This window comes from Nuphar pumila, chromosome 12, assembly GCF_984573655.1.
Source record: "Nuphar pumila chromosome 12, dmNupPumi1.hap1.1, whole genome shotgun sequence".
In the NCBI taxonomy this organism is placed as follows: domain Eukaryota; kingdom Viridiplantae; phylum Streptophyta; class Magnoliopsida; order Nymphaeales; family Nymphaeaceae; genus Nuphar; species Nuphar pumila.
The window spans coordinates 78,626,812-78,642,189 of record NC_143260.1 but is presented as its reverse complement, the minus strand read 5'-3'; the positions used below and the strand labels follow the sequence as shown (position 1 = coordinate 78,642,189).

Sequence of the window (15,378 nt, the reverse complement as noted above, 5' to 3'; positions counted from 1 at the left end):
ATTCTGATGATGACTTTGAGTCAAATCATCACAGCCTAGAAAGATGAGATAACTTTTAACTGAGAAGATTACATTGGGATTCTAGTCTCCATTTTGAAATCTTGGAATTCAAGGGAACTGGAACTCCCGAAGAGTTCTTAGATTGAATTAACGAAGTTCGTGAAATCCTAGAGTTCAAGGAAGTTCCAGAAGATCGTCGTGTGAGATTGATATCCCTCAAATTGAAGAGTCGAGCTGCAACCTGGTGGCAACAGCTCAAACAAACATGCAGACATCAGGGTTGAGCCCCACTTGAGCGTTGGGAGTACATGGAGCAGAAGCTTCGTGCTTAATTCCTGCCATTAAACTATCACTGAGAACTATATCACAAATACCAAAGTCTTTAACAAGGAACCAAATTGGTGGATCAATACACTGAGGATTTTCATGATCTCGTTGCACGAAACGACATCCGTGAAAGTGAAGAACAATTAGTTTTAAAATATATTGGAGGTTTGAACTTCCAATTACAGGATATGCTTAACTTCGTTGAGTGTTGGACTGTGTTCGAGGCTCATCAGAAAGCGTGCTAATGGGAAAGGTTTACTCAGCAAAAGACCTTGGCAAAATTGAGTCAGACTACTAGACCCCCAGTGCGGGCCCCTATAGTCCCAAGTGAAAAGGTTGACCCACCCTACTGACACCCAAATGCGACTAACCTGTCTAAGGTTATGAGTCAGAATGCTCAGGTAGAACCCAAGCTCGAACTTCTAGTTTCAATAACCCCATCAAGTGTTATGCTTATGGAAAGTCGGGTCACAAGTCCACTGAGTGTCATGGCAAGGCCCTGTTCATTGAAGGATCACATGTTGAGAATGATTCTAGATTGGATCCCAAATCCAATCATGTTTATGATAAAGATCATGAAGATTTTGAGGAAGAACCTGAAGAAGAGTACGTGGAGGAGGTGTTGCTGCCAGATAGAGGCGAAGCTCTCATTTCTAGGAGAATATGCTTAGCTCTACGTCAAGAATCGAGTGACCATTGGCTTCAGATGCATATTTTTGAGTCTGCCTGCACCGTAAATGGAAAAGTTTACAGATTCATTATCGATTCTGGATGTTGAAAGAATGTTATATCGATTGAAGCCATGACCAAACTGAACTTAAGTTATAAAACTCACCCCCATCCATATCAGATGTCATGGCTCCAGAAGAGCATTGACGTCTGTGTTGACCAGCAATGTTTGGTCAAATTCTCGATAGGAAACACCTACTTTGATCAAGTTTGGTGTGATGTGCTTCCTATAGATGCGAGTCACTTGATTTTAGGAAGACCTTGGCAATATGACAGAAATGACATGCATAATGGTAAGACCAATGTCTATTCCTTCACTTTTGAAGGCAGAAAGATCAAGTTGATTCCTTCGAAAGATCTGCCTCCTTGGTCTTTTGCCTCATCATCTATTGTCCAATCCACTATTCCCGTTGTTCCTCCATCTTCTTCTGTTATCCCCATTTCTCCTCATGAGTCCCTTAAGATCGCTGCATCTCAAATCCAGGGACCCAGTATGTTCATCGTGAGGCATAAAGTTTATGATTTGTTGAAATCCCATTCTGTCATGAAGGATTCCTTAGCGGACCCTTCTCCTAAATTCGGTAGTGATCCTATCATTGAAGTTAATAAGGAAGTCGTGAAGGAACCCTCACCTGAATTTGAGGATTTTCCTATGAGTGCATTTATTTCTGATCCAGTCTTTGAAGAGATGAATGCAGAACCCACCCTCGTTAGAGAGACCGACGAGTTGTTTGATCTTTCTTCACTTTCTGATATAGAAGATTGTGAAGAGTTGTCTCACATCATTTTTGACAACCCTTTATTCATGACGAATCCTAAAGGTTGTCTAAGTTGGCTCGAGGATAACTTCATCTTTGACAATCTGCTCTATAGTGATGCTGATGAAGAAGCATTTGCATGTGAAGATGTTATTCATGACTTCACACTTGTTATTAATAACCCAATTTTCAAGGCTAATATCAAAATTGAAAAGCTCGATCAAAGTGTTAGAGAGTCTGAGGCAATTCATGTCAATGAGCACTTAGATATTGAAATTTCTTAGCGCACCATTAGAAAATTATGAGCCTCATGTAAACCCTAACTGCGATATGGTTAAAGCTGAAATGACAATTGTACATACCCCTAATTTATTTTGGAAACATAAGAATTTGGTCGATAATGTTGATTTTGCATCCTTAATAAATCCTCATAGTAAGTTTGAATTATTGCTACATTGTATTGCTTGTGAATTGCCTCATAATTGCCAAAATTTTAGTAAAAATTTTAAAATATTGAAAAGCATGATTTATAGGCAAATTTTATCAGTGGTTGACCCAAATTTTGTTACTATCTGCAGAGCACTGATGCAAGGTAAGGTTGTAAAATTCAATATCTTAAATGCTTTTGTGCTTCAGTTGCATTTTTCTAAATTTCATTTTCCTCAGCATATTGAATTGCATTACATCAAATATTATTGTTAGTCTTATATAAAACTTCCTACTTTGTTTAGCTCTATTCTTATTACCTTGAACAATTTATGCGCTGATTATATTTTGAACTTGTGCAGGGATTATGAAGTTGCACTTGAGCAGAAACAGACTCCGAGGTCGAAGCTTTTCGACCCAGGGGGGAATGATGCAGAGCATCCTAAAGATCTATGCATTTATGGCAAGTTGGATCCATATCCAACTCATCAAATCTGATCGGGGATGCGATCCATGGCAGATCCAATCGTACAGGACTATCTGGGTCCAATTGGATCTTCACGTACTAAGATCCACTTTGAATATCATATTCCAATTTCTGGGATATTTTGTTTGTTTCTCAGAAATTGTATTTCTATGTTTGATTCCATTTTGTATGTTCGGAATCATTTAGACTTTTATGTATTTTATTTGTGTTATTTTTTTTTTTAGGTGCCAAATTCTATTAATCCGGATAGTTCTAGTGCTATGTAGGATTGTTTTGCGGCACTAGAGGGTGTATGGGGTACTCATGATAGTTTTTTTTTATTTTATTTAAAAAAAAACCAATATCGTGAAGGGTTTTTGGAGCAAAAATATCATTTGGATCTTGGATCTTATTCAAGATCCAATTCAACCCAAACCTTAATTGGCACCACTTTGGGTTGAACACATATAACCTTTTTTTTAATCAGTTTGACCGTAGAAGGTCAAAAAGGACTGTTGGAGTAGCAATGATGCTCATTTTCAAAAGAAGTTCATGCATTGGGCAAGTGGGTGGCACCTTGGAGAATCCCACCCACCTTTTTGTGTGATTGGAGCTGGGGGTAGCACCATCATTCTGCTCTCTAGTAGACCTTAAGAGACCATGGAGGGTGGTTGTTGTTTTGAGAAAAAAAAGTAAAGAAATTCGAAATGGTGAGGAGAGAGAGGAAGATGTTTGAAGGGTGAACATGATCCCAGTATTTTGACCGTACTGCACTAGATACTGGTCCAAATTGTATGATCTTTAGCTTGTTGAAAAGCTAAGATTCTGCTCTACAAATTTTCTGTTTAGTATTTGGCTTGATTCGGCTTGGTTAAGCTGCTAAAGTCACAAACAACTTGCCTACTGACGACACCAAGAAAGAAGGTGAAAGAGAAAATTGGGTTTGAGAGGAATCCCCTTGTGGGCATGAAGAATGACTAGGGGCTGACTATGGCTGCTCTAATTTGTGGGTGCTGATATTTGGAGAGGCCAACAACGGGTTGGTGCACAAGGAAATCAGTCGGTGTCAACCACTGCCCAACAACACTCCTTCTTGGCCATCACACGGCTATGGTGTTTGCTTTCCTTTTCACTCTTCTTGTTGATGATTGCTAATGTTATTGTTTGGTGAATGGAATCAGCCAAGTTTGTTATTAATTCCCTGAATACATGCATATGGTGTGTGTGAGTTATTAAGTGAGACTCTTGTTCGTGTTGTGTGGCTGATCCTATCAAAAATTTTTGTTTCTATTTCCTATCAAAACAAAATCGGGTTCCCAGTTCTGGAGTTGTCAGAGACCTTTCCAAAGAAATGACTGTATCTACCTCGATATTGGTCAGATTTCTGTGTTTTTGAAATTTCAGAAAATATAAGATAATTGTCTACAACTTTGTAGTTGAGGCAGTTTCGTGAATCGGCCGGCTGGATATGTGAAAATAGCTGTCAAGGTGTCAGACTGACAGAAGTCCACTATCACATTTCTGTTACAGAACATACCTAGAGGTGTTCTGTATTTCTTAATTATCTTGAGATTCCCTGCATGAAATTTCAATTTTTTTTATTATGTAAAAAACTAGAATCTAGATCTACATCTTTTATGTTTTGAGTTTTAATTGAATTGTTATCTTTGTTCATCAAAAATATCAATCTCTTTGCTGCTGTCGTATATTTGAAGTGTTAATATCTCATATCATTTTGTAAATTCAAAATTTTGTAGAGGATTGTAGACAACTTAGAAAATTTCGATTCTTAGTGTTTTAAAAAGGTCTGGATCTGATCTTCATTTTGTTAGTTGTGAGTTTTTAGAAACTCTAACATTTGAGGGGTCAAAAATCCCTTCGAACAGTCTATTTATGGAATCTAATAGTCTGTCCTGGACTTATTTATCAGTCTCGGTTTTGAGTTCATGGAACGGACATTCCTGCTTCGAATCTGGTGTTTCTAAATTTGTTGGAAAGCTATGCGAGTTGCTCACAACTTTCATTTGGACCGCCTCTGTCGAAACAGAGTGCACAGGTCCCAAAAATCTATTTTTCAAAGTTCTATTTAGACTCTGCATCGTATAAGCTTCTGCATGTGTTTGGATCCTGGATCGTGGATCGATGTGTATCAAGTCCACACCATATCATTGCATCATTTTCAATCACACAACTAGAACATAAACCAAATAACTATAACTTATTCAAATGAAATAAAAAATTGGATGAACTAAGTATATCCATAACACCCTAACTAGGATGTCCAAGTCTTCAGTGCTAAATTTCATAGGACATGCTTCTGAGCAAAGGACATCACTACTGATCTTCTTGATTCTCCATCATCTTTGCCCCAAACGTAAAGTCCTCCATCACTGTGTCTCTTTACTAGTGTAGTCATGTTCTTCAAATCCTTAATATACAAATATGTGGGGTGAAACTTAAGTATGTAATTATTATCTTTTGTAAATTGAGCAATTGACAAAAGATTTTTTCTTATTTGAAGAACAACTAGAACATTCTTCAAAATAAAAGATTTATCATTATAATGGAGCTTGATTTTTCCTGTAGTAGTAATAGGAAGATTAACACCATTACCCATCATAACAGTTTTAGGATTGTGATATTCAACTTTTTGCTACTACACCTTCCCCATTGGTTGTCATATGGTGTGTAACTCTTGTATCTGGGTACCAGCTAATATTCCCTATTGAAGAAGAATTCAAGAAAGCAATGAAAGCCTTAAGAATATCCTAACATTGCCTTGCAGAATGATTCCTATGACCACAAAATTGATAAATCACCTATTGTTGGTTAGAGTTTTCTGAACTGTTGCCTCTACCTTGTAAATTTTTTATAAAAAATCCATGACCACCAAAATTTCTTGAATTTATGCCTTTATCTTTGCCTCTGTTTCTTCCTCCTCTAAACTGTCCGGCCAGACCTTGACCACGACCTCTTCTTTGTTGAGCAAAGAAAGTGTCAGTGAAATCAATTAGAGATCTTTGATTTATTAACTGAATCTTTTTTTCTTGGTTGAGCAGCATATCATAAAGATTATAAAATGTAAGAAGATCGTGAATAGTAATAACATTAGTAATAACATTAGTAATAAAACTTTCATACTCATGAAATAAACCACTAAGAGTATGATGAACCAAATCTTCATCTAAGACAACTTCATTTACAACACTAAAAGAAATTTAACGTGATTTAAGAAATCGTTATAGACATATCTCATTTTTTAAACATTTCATAGATCTTTCTTCAACTATATAATTCTAAGACTGGATTGTGAATCATAAGTTTTTTCCAGAGCAACCCAAGCTTCTCTAGCATTGGGAATCCTGATAATTTGACTGAGCACAACTCTAGTCACAGTTGCCTTAATCCAACTTAGGGCCAACTAGTCATATATTTTTCAAACTGCATATTCAGGATTCGCAGAACGAACTTCATCTTCTTTAGCCACACTTAAATATTGATTTGGAGCATGATAAGATCCATCAACATATTTAATCAAATCTTGACTATACATCATATATTTCATTTGAGACCTGGGTAACAAATAGTTGTTACTGTCAAGTTTTATAGAAACAAGACTAGAAAAGGCATTCCACTGGATTGCTGAATTGAGAAATAGGAAAACAGATATGGATGCAAATGCAGTGGATGAGCTCATATTTGCAATTTCAAAACTGGACCCCAAAGGTAAAATGACTTACCCAAGAGGAACAATCTCAATAACCTGGCTCTGGCTTTGATACCATGTTAAAACTTGATTTATCGTGAGAGGAAGGAAAGAACCAGAATCACACGTACAAGTGAGAACAAGACTTTAACGTGGTTTTACATCCACAAATAACTCTCTCTTAACTCAACAATTTTTCCGAGAGAAAAAGCCCCTTTATATAGTAACTGATAATGAAATTCTTTAAACACAAGGACTTCTTAATACAAAATAAACCTGTAATACAAGAGGACTCTTTATTAGAAAAGTTTCTATCAACTGTGGGAGTTCTTGCTTGACTAAACCTTCATGTTGCTTATCCTCAACATATCCAACGTGTGGTTCAGATCCAATCTGAATACACTAACAATCAGCAGGCTCCCTGATTAGTGTCTGCCCTTGACAAAGTAGTGGGGAACGGGCTTCCCAAAAAGCCAGCCCGGGCTGAGCATAGAACGAAAGGGACGGCAGATTTCTTCATGGACAATGAAGGGTTGTCCACCTTCCTCGGTTCCTTGGTCTATTACATTTCATGGCTGTGATTCTAGTTGTTTTGGCCCTTCTTGAATAATGAAGCTTCCTCTTCTCTAAATTACAGTAATTGTTTACCTTCTTATTTTGAGCACATGAACGGCATTCGGAACTAATTAGTGACTTTTGCACAAAGCAAGTCAAATATCTCATCTTTATGGAAAAAATAAAACGAAAAACATGATGTTTTTGAAAACAACTTCCATTACTGTCTAATCAGAGAAAATAGCTTTGAGCAATGTGATACCCATAGGAAATGTCGGTATCCAACGGTTTTGAGTAAATAAAAAATAACACTAAAGAAACAAAAAAGCCTCATGCATATTTTGTGAATAATGTTCTGAAAAAGTGAAAATGCATTGAAGTGCAGTACTGTGCAGTCAAAAAAGCTAACCCCACATTGATTTTGTATTTGACTTAGGAGATACCTATCACCCTGACAAGAGTTGCTATTGTCCAAGTCATTTTCTCATTTTTAGACATTCCCGTGGATGCCAAAGAAAAGCAAGAAAAACAGGTCATATTTCATAAGAAGCATGTGGCCTTTCCGATGGAGCATGGGCAATTGTTTTTGGTGTAAGATGTGATACCGCAGATTTGAAGGAAAAAGCAATGCAATATTTTATGAAAGAGCACCTAGACATCCTAAAGAAACTAGGGCAATTGTTGTCGGTATAAGAGCTGTCTAAATAATGGGCCCCAGGTTTGAATCTAGTCCCAGTTGAGCCCCTGGTTTTTGAGCCCCATGTGAGAGAAAGCACTAACAATCTAATGATGATACAATAGAAAGGGAAGAAGATCCCGAATCGCACCAATATGATTCCGATTCAGTTGGCCGTAAACATTGACTCACTGTGGGTGTCATACGAGGCTCAAAAGGCTCCAAGTTTCCCAAAACCATCCATTCCCTTCCCCCAAGATACGCTCCTTGTATCTCCAGACCATCAACTGCCCTCCTATATATACCAATCTTAAGTCCATTATTACAACCCAATAGAAGAACTCTCTCTCTCTCTCTCTCATGTATATATCAGAGAACTTGTTCAACGGGGTGGGTCCAATGGACTCCACAATAACCATGAGCAATGATGTGGAGTCTCCACCAAGACCCACTTCAGTCAAAGCCATACCAAACGGTTTCTGCCCCAAGCCCACCAGCATGTCCACTCTCGGGGACCACATAGCCAGGCGCCTTGTTCAGGTGGGCGTCTCGGACGTCTTCTCGGTCCCTGGCGACTTTAACCTCACCCTGCTTGACCACTTCATCGCCGAGCCTGGTCTGAACCTTGTTGGCTGCTGCAATGAGCTCAATGCTGGGTATGCTGCTGACGGCTATGCGAGGGCCAAGGGTATCGGTGCTTGCGTCGTCACTTTCACGGTCGGTGGGCTCAGCGTGATCAATGCCATTGCAGGAGCTTACAGTGAGAACCTCCCGGTGATCTGCATTGTCGGCGGCCCGAATTCAAACGACTTTGGCACTAACAGAATTCTTCATCACACCATTGGGCTGCCTGATACCAGCCAAGAGCTCCGGTGCTTCCAGACAGTCACTTGTTTTCAGGTAATGATACCTCACACATAATGCTGATGCTGGTGATACTACTACTGCTACTTGTACTATTTCTACTACCAGTACTAACTACTGTTGCTGCTCCTGCTCCTGTTATTTTGTTTTCAATTTTCAAACTTTTCTCATTCTCTGGCTGGAAGATGGTTACATTTTATTCTACCTCATGTATACTTAAGATGCTGATCCTGCTGGTAGCTTACTAGAATCAACAAAAGTGTTATAGCAATAGCGGCACTGAATCACCGACAGTTACAAACAAGTGCCTTTGTTAATATCATTTATCATCAGAACAGAGGATATGCCAGTAAATCCGCAAATACAGACTCAGTACTGGCAAAAAATCAGTTAGCACCAGTAATGCTAAACTTTTGGTTGCACCGAAATCTAACTGCTGGTATTTTCAGAATTTCCACATCTTACTGACTGTAAAAATGTGGATGCCAAGATTAATTTACCGCCAAATAACTCTCCAAACATTCGTATGATCTCTTATCTCTTACGTGGTCACAGCCAGTCCCATGGCAGTATTTTAAGTTGGGCCTCATTTTGTTGTGTAAGACTCATGAAACGCCACATATAATTAGCTGTGACCGCATAAGAGATGAGTCAAGCATCATTTGATCCCATTACTTCGTACTACTACTACCATTTAAACACTTCTATTTTTGTTTTCAACTTTCACTCTTATTCTCCACCATGAATATAAACTCATTGATTTGCACTTCATACAAGGATGCTACTGGTTCTAAATTAGTTAATAGGCGGTGCTCTTGAACGCAAAACAGAGAATGTAAGGATTAGGTTGTATGGTAAAATATGACTGTTGCTTATACATTTTATCATTTTCTGACCACATTTTACTTGAATTTGTTTGGTGGCCTACAGGCAGTTGTGAATAATCTTGATGATGCTCATGAATTGATCGACACAGCAATTGCTACTGCATTGAAGGAGAGTAAACCGGTCTATATTAGCGTAAGCTGCAACTTACCCGCCATTCCCCACGCCACTTTCAGTAGAGACCCTGTTCCATACTTCCTTGCTCCTAGGTGCATACTTGGTTTCCTTTCTACATTCTTACTCTAGCCCACTTAGCATCTTTCTCATTGTTTCAATTGTTTTACAGATTGAGCAACAAGATGGGGTTGGAAGCAGCTGTGGAAGCAACAGCACTGTTCCTAGACAAAGCAGTGAAGCCAGTGATGGTGGCTGGTCCCAAATTAAGGGTTGCCAAAGCAAACAAAGAGTTTGTAGAGTTGGCGAATGTGTGCGGATATCCGATAGCAGTGATGCCGTCGGCCAAAGGATTGGTTCCAGAGCACCATCCTCACTTCATTGGCACTTATTGGGGTGCAGTTAGCACTGCATTCTGTGCTGAAATTTTGGAGTCTGCAGATGCTTACCTCTTTTTAGGTCCCATCTTTAATGACTACAGCTCGGTTGGCTACTCTCTGCTGCTAAAGAAGGAGAAGGCCATCATAGTTGAGCCGGACAGGGTGGTGGTGGCCAATGGGCCAGCATTTGGTTGCATCCTCATGAAAGATTTCCTGAGGGCTCTTGCTAAGAGATTGAAGCATAACCCTACAGCTTTTGAGAATTATGAACGTATCTTTGTCCCTGATGGAGTTCCTCGGAAGAGCACCCCTAATGAGCCATTGAGGGTTAACATTCTCTTCAAACACATACAGGTAACTATTATCCCCATGAGGGGTTTGTTAATAAGTAATTGTCTGATAATGAGCTAGGAATATTCGTCTTTCTCTAGGGTTTATGGAGCTCATAATTCACTAGATACTTTTTATGAATGTCAACAAATTATTGCAAGTAAATGGATCACGGTTGTTCAATCATTTTATAACCAGTCATTATTTGATAAATGATCACACTACGAGTCAAGAGTAATTTCATTTCTTTCACTCTGTTATCTAATGATTTATGTAAGTTTAACTAAAATTTGTGATGGTGGTTGGTTCAGGAGATGCTGTCTAGTGAGACTACAGTGATTTCTGAAACAGGGGACTCCTGGTTCAACTGCCAAAAGCTCAAACTTCCACCAGGATGCGGGTGGGAGACAGTATGCTTCCAAGTTCTTTTTCTCTTCTGGTCCATTTTTGTTCTTACTATTCATCAGGGTCCTCCCTTCTCTGAACAGATACGAATTTCAGATGCAGTATGGGTCGATAGGTTGGTCTGTGGGTGCAACTCTGGGGTATGCACAAGCTGCACAGGGCAAACGAGTGATTGCATGCATTGGTGATGGCAGTTTTCAGGTAAAGTTATGATTGACAGAGACATGTAATTGCAATATCCGTTTGAATTTCCCTTTATTTTCTTTAAAATGGTATTTCAGAGTACGATTTCAGGTTGTGTGATCTCTTCATGAATGACTTCAATTGTTGAAATAGACTAATGTTTTTGTGATAATCAAATGCAGATGACAGCACAAGATGTGTCTACCATGCTGCGTTACGAGCAAAGGAGCATCATATTCCTCGTCAACAATGGGGGATACACCATTGAAGTAGAGATCCATGATGGCCCCTACAATGTCATCAAGAATTGGAACTACACAGCATTCATTGATGCCCTTCACAATGGTGAAGGGAAATGTTGGACCATGAAGGTGAGTTCTTATACCTCCCGTTGTTTGTATATTGGAGTGTGTCGTGAGCTTCATGACCAATTGAGTTTGCATATTGAGTACTTGAGTGTTTCTTCTTTGTTGGTATTCTCCAAATGTAGGTTCGTACGGAGGAGGAACTCAAGGAGGCAATTGAAATGGCCACGGGCGCAAAGAAGGATTGCTTGTGCTTCATTGAGGTGATTGTTCACAAGGATGACACGAGCAAAGAGCTGCTGGAATGGGGTTCTCGTGTATCTGCAGCCAATGGCCGCTCACTCGATCCCCAGTTGTAAAATTTGCTTTATTCAGATCCTAGACTCCGTAGTTTACATCCGCAGATCTTCCTGCTCTCCTTTGCCTTACCTCTGTTTGTCAGAATGGCATTTGGAGGGAAGCTCATGATGATGTTGTTTCCTGTTAAGATTGTTGAGGGTATGAGGTGTTCAATGTCTTGGGTATTATTAAAGTGGATTGTGAATGCAAGGATTTCACAGAGCGCAGAATTTGTTTTCGAGGAACAATTTCAACAAAAATCTTTCAATTTTTCATTTTACTATGTTAAATTATATGTATTCATCTCACATTAAAGTACAATTTTGGCTATATATGGTAAGTTTAAATTTTCATGAATTCGCTTAAGAATCAAACTATTTAAACCATGTAGATGAGCAACTGCGTACATATATACTCAAAGATGAGGAAAGAATATCAGAACTGCTATTTTAACCATAGTTAGCAACACGTGAAACAGAAAATAAATAGCTGAACACTGTATACGTTATTTGAAAGGTTTTCCATTAAAATAGTCGGCTGAAAAAACTGCATAAAAAAATGTGTTGCGAAAGAAATCATCAAACGATACAAATGAGTTTAACTCGGTTTTAATTTTATAAAACCGGGTTAAAAAAATGGACACATATATATATATATATATATATATATATATATATATATATATATATATATATATATATATATATAGAGAGAGAGAGAGAGAGAGAGAGAGAAAGAGAGAGAGTGAGTAACAGCTGCTTAATCCATACATGCTTGATAAAAACCCACTCACGCTGAGCGCGATGGACGCTCAGCATTTTTTTTGTGCAAAAATGCACGTTTTTGCACAAAAAAAAATACTTTTAGTGGCGATTTTGAAGTGCTGCAAAAAGGCCCAGTTCCTGTAGGACCTTTAGCGGTGCTTCACAAAAAATTGACGTGCGTGCCCCCCCGCTGAGACATTTAGCGGTGTTTTGAAGCGCCGCAAAAAACTTTGTTTTGTTTTCTAAATGTTCTCTCAAAAAAAACATGTTTTCTTGTTGATTTCCTGGAAAAGACTTTCAGTTTTTTTTTGGTTTTCAAAGTCTCTTTCAAAAGACGTGTTTTAAAAGGAGCTTTGCTAACTGTGAGTTCAACACAGGTTACTAGCTTACTCAAAAGGAAAATGAAAAATATGAGTTATTTCTTTAACTATTGTGAGAGGAAGATTAGAAATATTAAACAAACTCACCCTTGACAAACGATCTTCAGTTTTCTTTATGAGGGTATTCTTCGCCCAAACTAAGAGCCAAGATCTAGGTGTTGCAGTGTATATTTATTCATAAACCGGTTGGTGCACAAGGGTATATCATTCTTATGATGATGTTTTGTGTTTTACTCAAAGAAACCACTCCAAGATCTATTTACAAAGAGTGTGTGAAGTAATTGGCAAATCCTTCTTCTTTAAGGCTTCTCTTTTTTATCTTAGATGGTGCTTATTCTTTTTCTTAATTTCCCAACCGACCGACCGAACACATCTTATTTGAGTTACCTTGCACATCCTCAGCTGATATAGATTAGTTAGAAAAGAAACCGATTGGCGAGTGACATGGAAACAAGAATCTTTTCTTACTTATTTTCATTTGATTTAAGTGCATGATTAGGATTGATGATATTACCAACAGTTTTTGTCAATTGCTGCCCACTATAACCAGAGAGAGAGAGAGAGAGCAATGTTGTCAGTATCAGTGCGTGTCGGCCTGGCCAATACTTATGGTATCGACAAAAAAATGATAAGATACTAACTTGAATGACAGGGGGTAAAAAATGATAAGATACTAACTTGAATGACAGGGGGTTGTGTGTTCGCCCCCCAACACAAATTTGTGTGTTGGGGTGTGTACGGAGGAATATCTTGGGACATGCAATAATTCATATGCCAATGTTACCCATGATGATTTTATAATAAAATAACATATAAAAAAGATAGATATGCGTTTGACAAAAATGTTCTCCCATAAGATAGATATGCGTTCGACATAAATGTCCTCCTGTAAATAGCTTTGCACATTCCTACGAGTCTAGGTTCCCGCTTTGATTTTTAGCTTGTGTTACAACACATTGTTGCCTTCTCGTTCCTGCCTTGTATTACAAAACATTCTCGGGTTTGTTTCTACCTCATGAAGATAACTATAAATCGATGGACTGGTTTGATCATTGGTGGGCGTCATAGGAGGATTTGTCAGCCATCTCTTTTTGCAGTCTTCTCTTATTCTTCGCTTTCGTTAGGCAGTATGAAAAAAAACAATGACAAACAAACATTCCAACAAGTGTCATTAAGGCATCGTGAGTACCTTTCCATGTCATCATGTTATTGGCATAGTAAATAACAACTTGATGTATAGTATAAGCAAATAACAAATCATTGTTGCTTTTATACTATGATTCATTCAATCATTTTTTTAACTTGCTTAACTAATCAGTATCTGTTGTTATATGCATCTTGAATAAATCATAATAAACATATGCGCTGGCTAACACAAATTGATATCTTGCTTATGACAGTGGTGAGCTTATCATCTGGTTGCAGTGAAGATGATGTATCTGAATCATTGGAAAGTTATGGAGAAGTAAACATCTGTACTAATGATGCACCTGAAGAAGTGAACATGTGCACTAATGATGCACATAATAAGAAGAGTGCATGCATTGGATTCACTCTTGACTTGAATGTTCCAGCAGAAGAAATGTGATTTGATAATGAGGTAGATGATTATGACAGTACACTTGATAAAGATGCAAACACTGAGAATGTACATGATAGTACACTTGACTCTATTCTCATAGAAGGAATGTAGTTTAATAATGAGGAAGCTGCATACAAATTTTATAATGATTATGCCTTAAAACTTGGCTTCAATGTTGGAAGATATTCTTAGTCAAAAAATGCATAGGGTGTCATGATGAGAAGGACATGTTTGTTCTAAGGAAGGTTGGAAGAAGTCAAGTGAAAATCCAACAAGGAGCAAGCCAGATTCAAGATGTGGTTGTCCAACAAGAATGGTGTTAAGAAGACTTCCGAATGAGAAATATATAGTTTATACTTTAATCAGTGATCATAACTATGAATTAGCAACTTCATTTATGACTCCTATGTTAAGGTCACATCGTAAAGTAACTGAAGTGCATGCTGCAATTGTTGAAATAGCTGAAAACACCGACATTGCACTAAGGAAGACATATAATTTGTGCACACACATAGATGGTGGTTGCGAGAATATGTCATTCACACCTATGGATCTAAGAAACCACTTGAGAAAGAAGAGGACATATAACATAAAGAATGAATAAATATATTTTTTAGTTGACAGGCTCAGTTCAATTCAAAAGTGAGCAATAGAACACAGGAATCACGTGTGAATTATTCAGCTACATAATTGTATTTGATTGTATTAACATGATGAAACATAACATTGTATTAACATGATGCAACATAATAAACCTGCGTGATTTGTTAATTATGTAATTTGATGTAACTTAATAAATCTCCATGATGATTGATGTCCTTTTTTAGATAAAATGATTTTTAAAAATATTTTTATGTGAAAAGCAATATGAAAATCAGACACCAAATATAAAAGTGGTTCTCACAAGTGGTAGAGACTGGGTCAAACTCAGGGAACGGGGGATACTTGTATTCAAACACGCAACTAAACTACGCTTTATTGCCAAAATTATAAAAATATACGAAAATGAACTACTTATTACAACAAATGAATACCCTATGCAAAGGGTTAAAATGGTTTTATTACAATCCAATATTTAATTGAAATTCAAATCCTAATCTAAAGAAAAGTAAACTAGTCTTCTATGCTTGTGTCTCGCGTAGCACGTCGAATGCATGCCAAAAAGCATCTACCACTTGCTCTCGCTCCACGTTTTCCTGCACAA

At 37.9% G+C, this 15,378-nt stretch overlaps 1 protein-coding gene across 1 annotated transcript; it reads left to right on the top strand.

Moving 5' to 3' along the window:
- Positions 1–8,105: 8,105 nt before the first annotated feature.
- On the top strand, positions 8,106–11,624 carry LOC149821048 (pyruvate decarboxylase 2-like). Its single transcript, XM_089982980.1, has 7 exons — positions 8,106–8,543; positions 9,438–9,601; positions 9,679–10,240; positions 10,528–10,616; positions 10,705–10,822; positions 10,987–11,175; positions 11,295–11,624. The coding sequence occupies exons 1-7, from the start codon at positions 8,142–8,144 to the stop codon at positions 11,466–11,468; spliced, it is 1,698 nt and encodes a 565-aa protein (XP_089839106.1). The 5' UTR covers positions 8,106–8,141; the 3' UTR covers positions 11,469–11,624.
- The last annotated feature ends 3,754 nt before the right edge of the window (positions 11,625–15,378 follow it).

Bases quoted from the DNA above. Each gene is read 5' to 3' on its own strand.
- LOC149821048 (XM_089982980.1), top strand. From the start codon at position 8,142: ATGTCCACTCTCGGGGACCACATAGCCAGGCGCCTTGTTCAGGTGGGC. The intron at 9,602-9,678 runs GTGCATACTTGG...ATTGTTTTACAG, and splicing joins CCATACTTCCTTGCTCCTAG to ATTGAGCAACAAGATGGGGT. The intron at 10,617-10,704 runs GTGGGAGACAGT...TTCTCTGAACAG, and splicing joins AAACTTCCACCAGGATGCGG to ATACGAATTTCAGATGCAGT.